At 33.0% G+C, this 6819-nt stretch overlaps 1 protein-coding gene across 2 annotated transcripts; it reads right to left on the reverse strand.

Moving 5' to 3' along the window:
• Nucleotides 1–1597: 1597 nt before the first annotated feature.
• LOC131032445 (AAA-ATPase At2g46620) lies at nt 1598–4491 on the reverse strand. 2 transcript variants are annotated; one of them, XM_057963421.2, is made up of 2 exons: nt 4346–4491; nt 1598–4014 (listed from the first exon to the last, which is right to left on the reverse strand). In XM_057963421.2, exon 2 carries the CDS (start codon nt 3598–3600, stop codon nt 1951–1953), a length of 1650 nt encoding a protein of 549 aa, XP_057819404.2. In that variant the 5' UTR covers nt 3601–4014; nt 4346–4491; the 3' UTR covers nt 1598–1950. The 2 variants fall into 2 exon arrangements, with proteins under 2 accessions (XP_057819404.2, XP_057819405.2); XM_057963422.2 differs by lacking the exon at nt 4346–4491 and having other exon boundaries at nt 1598–3526; nt 3861–4338.
• Between the last annotated feature and the right edge of the window lie 2328 nt (nt 4492–6819).

The following is a 6819-nucleotide window of genomic DNA, read 5'->3' on the forward strand; positions in this document are numbered from 1 at the left end:
TTATAATGAAATGCACACTGAAATCATGCGCCATTTGGTTAATCCTACAAGCTATGATTTGTAACATTGCACCCTAATATATTTGTAAAAAGCCGAGGCTTCAACAAAATTATACAAAACATTATAATAACAATTGTTTGATAATACCTTGAGGATATTAACAGGAGAAATGTGATTAAGGGTGTGATCCCATAGAGCTACTACAGGAACTATTTTTGTGGAGTAGGAGGTCTTATGAGAAGAAAAATAATATGCTACAAGATAATTTAGAATCTTGTGCAAGAAAATAAGAACCCCTAATTTGTAGATTTTAGATTTAAAGAGGTGTCTTTAGGGTGGGGCTGAAAGTTTCCTCCACCCACTTCCTTAAATTTTGCTGCCACATGCCATTCATCTATAAATTATTAGATTTCTGCAAATATTCTTTTAGGTTTAGCGATAAATGTAGATTTAGCATTCCTTATTGCTAAAAATAATCATGAAACCACCAGCTTCCTAAAACCCATGCTTATAAAATCTCCTGGAAATTCCCAGCAACACCCTCGGAGATATTTTTCGACGCCCCCCTCCATGGAAATGCACCCCAAATTAGCCAACAGACCATGTGAGGCATTCTTAGCAGTCATTAGAAATCACCTGCTCTTGGATATCATTCATAGGTACCTATATGATGAACCCAAATAGATATCTCTACACTAATACATGCTTTTGATCAACATACTCACCAATACACTTCAAGAATTGTGTCATTTTCAGAAAATGCCACGAACTATCAGAACTCCTTTTCCAGTCTAGACATTCAATGAGAATGTAACCAATTTAATTCAATTTGCTCAAGAATATCTAGCCACGGGATGTTCTGAAAGGCCACTGATTGTAAATATTTTGATATACTAACTCCCAAATTTTTCATGGGGAAAAATGGAAAGCCAATTGTGTTAGCAATGCCACTAGGAAATTTTCAATGTCTTAGTCATCTAGCTTGTTTTCCTGTGTCATATAAGCTTGAAAATATTTTTCATAGAAGCCACCGTATGCAAAAAGATGGGAAGCATTCAGCCATATATATTTATCAATCAACTAACACGCAATCCTTTGCAAGGATCAACCAGAGCACAATTCTTAGAGTAAATAAGCCTCCACGCTCCTAAAAGGAGGTGGTCTCTTTAACTTGAAGTGGCAGGAGAGCCTTGGATTCCCCAAATCACTAGACCTTGCCGCACCGGACTTTATAAATTCCAACTTTTATTTAAAAAAAAAGTTTCACATGTCCAGCTTATTACCTTGGTCAAACTTTAATGGGATCTTTCCAAAAGTGTATGGAAATATATGAATTTGTAAGAATACAATAAAAAATAGACCATATTTCATGCCAGTTTATAATATCGTGGTTAAGCAGAACAATCCCAATATTAAACCCTTGACTTATCATCTGCACTGGAAAATCCAAAAAGACAAGTAAACTCTAGATCTCTAAAGTTTCCAAAGTTGCTATCATAATTTTTTTTACTTCCCTTGGACGGCAAAAATTACAATAAGTAATCTAACTAGTATTTTGTTGAGACATCATAGCAAATAACACACCATGGAATCAAAGTAAAATCAGAGAATACCTCAAATCTTTATTTTTATTATATAAGCAAATGCCCAAGGAAGCAATGACAAAGAATATTAGGAATGGCAGAGATGCCTGGAGTCTTCAGACATAACCCAATTTATTGGGAAATCCTTGAGAAACAACACTGTGAACTTGGAATTCAATCCAGCCAAAATCCTTTAAAGAATGTGCCATCCAGCATCCCTTCAATCCTGTCTTCTGTAACACCATATTTTTTTTTCCAATAGAACCTTAATCTTGAAGTTTAACTTTACATGTAAGCCACTTTGGTCACAATATATTCTATTGAAGAAATGTTCAAATTCAATCGTAATGTACCCTAAGATGGAACCTCACTGCTCTTTAATGACTGGACTCATATCACCACTCATGTTTCGACTTTTACTCCTCTTGAACAAATGATGCAATTTCTTCAAGTCGACGAAAGAGTGGTTTGGACTAAAAGATAATCCCCTGTCTTCCTGTGATTGTTCAAACCTGCCCTTTAACACTAATTCATCAGATGGCGTGCCCTTGCCTCCCTTCCTGGGAATTATTTCATGCAGAGATCTTCTATCACTTTCCCGGTGATACCCATTTTCTACTGGCCGCTCCGGACTAGCGGATTGCAAAGCACTGATCAGGACCTTCAGTGCCCGGCTAGGAGAATTTTTATTCACCAAGAGAATTTCTCCAACCTCGGCCGGTGTGATAGAAACCCCAGCCTGAAATGCCTCCTCAACATTGGGAAACAGCTTATGATCTTTCACACCCAGGTAGTTATTGGCCAATATTTTGAATGAAGAAAATGAACAATATGGAAAATAAATATGCATGTCCATTCTCCCAGGCCTCAGAAGGGCCGGATCCAACCTATCTTTATTATTTGTAGTAAAAACAATAATTCTTTCCTCACCGCAGCATGACCAGAGTCCATCCATAAAATTCAGCATCCCAGACAAAGTCACCTTGTTTTCCTGATCACTGTCATCCTCCTTGTCCTTCTTCTTCTGCCTGTCATCATCATCACCTCCATCCCTCTTCAACAAATCCACGGAACAATCAATATCCTCAATTACAAGGATAGACTTATTTCTCGTCTGCATCAAAAGCATTCTCAACTCTGAATTATCATTCACCTTGGTGAGTTCAAAATCATAGATATCATAACGCAAGAAATTAGCCATGGCTGCAATCATACTGGATTTTCCTGTCCCGGGAGGCCCATAAAGCAAATACCCTCTTTTCCAGGCCTTCCCTAACCTGTGATAATATTGCTTTCCCCTAACAAAGGCATCAAGGTCCATCTTAATCTTGTTCTTAAGTTCAATGTCAAAAGCAATGGTTTCAAAGGTTGCCGGGTGCCTAAAAGGCACACTGGTCCACTTATCTCTATTGAATTTCTCACCATTAGTATACAACTTCAGCTCCTTCTTCCTCTGTTCAATGTCGTCTGCAACTGCCTGAACATGCTCAAGGTAAGGCTTAAGGACCCCCATCTTGTCCCTCCTGTGAATTTTCAATATAAAACTCTTGACTGAATCAACCCCCTCATTCTTCACAATTACTTCCTGAGTCCACCACACTTTGGCCCCCAGGAAGCTGTCCTCAACACTCTCCCCTGGATCCAAAGCCACAGATATATCATTAGAATTCTTACCAGTATACAAATTAGCATACTGGGTATCCACCGTACCTCCTAAGGTACCCACATATATCTTAACCTTATTATACAACCCATTCTCCTGAACCCTATCAGAGCCATAATACTCAGGAATCCTCAAAAACGTATAACACTTCCACCTTCCCTGAACTAACTCCCACAACTGTTTCACAGCAGCGAAAAGTGGGGTGATGACCAAATTGTTGAGAAGCGCTATAATCCCCAGTATGGACCAGAAATGGGTCATGGAATCCATGGCAACCATCCTGTGGCAAAAGACAGTCCAATTCTGCAACAAATTACCTATCACTTCCACAAAACCGGAGGCAGGTACTATCATATATAACAAGCACAATCCAAATAATCAGACGGAACCACCAGATATCCCAAAATTCTGACGGTGGCTGTTGTCTTGTACTGACTCTACCAATGTTGAATGAAATTTTAAAATTTTTGAAACAGGAAAGTCATCTAATTCCAACTGGGCATCAGCTAATTTTAGATAAAGGTCATCTAAATTTGTACCCTACTCTTCAAATTTTAAAACAATAAAAGACCAATTAAGATTGCACAACAGGAGCTGAAGAATTGGAATTGTACACGCTTTGTGGACAGAATCGGGTGTGCCGTGCTGTGAATAATTGAATGCTAGTTATCGTCCGGGCATGAATAACTAAATACGTTCTGAACAATTAAACGCATGCCTTGCGTTCCTCCGCCTGCTCTTCCCTGGTCAAACACCGCCGTCTTTGGCCTGCAAATAACGCGTATTCAGCTGAAATAAATTACAAAACCAAAATTACCATTGTCGAGGTTAAATAGGGCGTGGCTTCCAAAAAATAGATCGGGTGATGACGTCAATTCTGACGGCGCCGCTTCAGGCGGGGAATTAGAGGAATTGGGCGTAATTTCTGCGGAAAGAAGCTATGTTTAGGCACGCTATACCGTGTTTTGTGCGATAGAGGTTTGGAAGACAGGTGGAGGAGAGGCACAAGAAATTGTCTTGTGAAAATGAGAGCTTTCATTTATTAGTTTTTATGTGGTTTGCGGCACAGGTCGTTGAGAATGAAGGTAAAAGCCTTTACCGATTGGTCTCAGACAAATTGGATCCTCCTATCCAGGTGTATGGCCGGTTTTCTGGTTTCTTCCTTGCTGTTTCCTACTGTACGGTCCCCCCAATGTTGCTTTTCTGTCACCGCCGTCCAATAACATTTTTTTTATCAGGCGTGAGATTGAAATGGAGAGTTATCATGATCCAAACAAGGAGACAAAGCTCTTTGAGCACCCTTGGAAATTTCAACGATTAAATTTGATGACAGTATTTTTTTTTAAATTAAAATTAAAATATAGAAGATTTTGAAATTTAAAAAAAACTAAAATATTATAAATATAAAGATTGTCTGGTGTAAAATTTTCTCAAATGCATGGTGTAAAGTCTTCCCCAAAATATTCAAATTTAAAGATTATATATAAAGTTTGCATGGTGTAAAATCTTCCCAAAAAAGTTGGCTTGGTGAAAAATCTTCCACGAAAGAAAGTTTGCATGATAATTTTTAGCATAAAATTATTATAGTTTTCTTTTAGATAAGTAAAGTTAAGGTTGTGTTTTAGAATATTTTAAGATTGATAAAAAAATTATATATAAAGTTTGCATGGTAATTTTGAATATAGAATTATTATAAATTTTTTTTAAGAAATGAAATTAAAGTTGTGTTTTGGAATATTTTGTGTAAGTTTATAGTTATGTAAACATAGATTTAAAGAAAAGATTTCTTACTTTTATTATATAAATTTTTTATTTTTTTATTTTTTTATAAATTTTGAAGTTTTTAAGACAATGTTTTTTATTTTTAAATTTGTATACATATATAGTATGTAATATTCTAAAAAATATATCAATATTAAACAGAATTTTTTTTATCAATAAAATTTCAATTAATTTAAAATTTATCAATAAAATTTCAATTAATTTAAAATTTTGAAGGTTTTTTAGATTAATAAAAAAATTAGAAGATTATCTATACAAAGTTTGTATGTCAATTTTGAATATAAAATTATTATTTTTTTTAGATGAGTAAAGTTAAGATTGTATTTGGGATAGGTTTATAGTTATGTGGACATATTTAGAGAAATGAATTTTTGTTCTATTTAAATTACTTTTTGGTTTTTGGAATTTGAGATATTTTGGAGAGGGTTTATATTTTTTAAGTTGTGAATATACCTACCTATATGATATGTAATTTTCTAAGAAAATGATGGGCATTTAAAAGAATTTATTTTAGTACAATTGAAATTAAAATTTCAACTAATTTAGAGGGTGAGTAAAAGTTATTCCCATCAATTTATATATTTATATTTCCACGTGATAGCATGACAAACAAGACTATAATTTCAAATCAACCATATAGCCTTTGAAGAATATGTAATCTTCCCTCTATACAAAATGTTTGAGTGAGTTTTATTTCTAAAGACTTAAGTTCTTTGGCCACCCTTCAAAATTTCAGGGCTTAAACTTGATGGTTGTATGCTCAAGTATTTTTTTTATGATATAAAAATTAAAATTTTGAAGATTTTGAAATTCATAAAAAAATTTAAAGATTATATATATATATATATATATATATATATATATATATATATATATATATTGCATGGTAATTTTGAATATAAAATTATTGTAAGTCTTTTTGCTAATTAAGATTGTGTTTGGAATATTTTGTGTGGGACGTAAATTTAGAAAAATGATTTCTTATTCATGTCATTGTTAAGATTAATAGATTTTTTTTGCTTTTTAAAATTTGAAGTTTTTTAAATTTGTGTATATATATATTATGTAGTATTAAATAAATATATCAGCATTAAATAGGATTTTTTTGTATAATTGAAATTTTATTTTTATCAATAAAATTTTAATTAATTTAAAAAATTAATATAACTTTTTGCATGGCAATTTTGAATATAAAACTATTATTAATTTTTAGATAAGTAAAGTTAAGGTTTTGTTTGGAATGGGTTTATAGTTAAGTGAATATAGATTTAGAGAAATGATTTTTTAAATTCATGCAATTCTTAAAAAAATTAGATAATTTTTTTCTTTTTAGAACTTGAGTTTTTTTTGCATATTTTTAAATTTGCCATATGTTGTTTTCTACAATAATCAAATTTAATAGAATTTATTTTTGTATAGTTAAAGCTTTATTTTTATCAATCAAGTTTCAACTAATTTAGAGGGTGAGATTGAAAATTCCTCCCTACAATATATGCATTTATGTTTCCACATGGTAGCATGGCAAACAAGACTAGAATTTCAAAACAACCACGTAGTCTTTGAAGAATATGGAATCTTTCTTCTATAGAATATATTTGAGTGTGAGCTTTATTTCTAAAGACTATTTCAATGGTCAAAAATCAATTTTGTAAAGTTTGTCTATTGTAATAGCTTTATAAAAATCAAGAAGAAACACAATACCACTTTGTATATTAACACAGAATGCTTATAATTTAAAGTTGTTTTCTAATGTTGATTGCATATCTTCAATCCTATGCTAATTTGATAACA

This window comes from Cryptomeria japonica, chromosome 11 (assembly GCF_030272615.1).
Source record: "Cryptomeria japonica chromosome 11, Sugi_1.0, whole genome shotgun sequence".
NCBI classification, from domain to species: domain Eukaryota; kingdom Viridiplantae; phylum Streptophyta; class Pinopsida; order Cupressales; family Cupressaceae; genus Cryptomeria; species Cryptomeria japonica.

Excerpts from the sequence above, each read along its gene's own strand:
- LOC131032445 (XM_057963421.2), bottom strand. The coding sequence starts at position 3,600 with ATGATAGTACCTGCCTCCGGTTTTGTGGAAGTGATAGGTAATTTGTTG.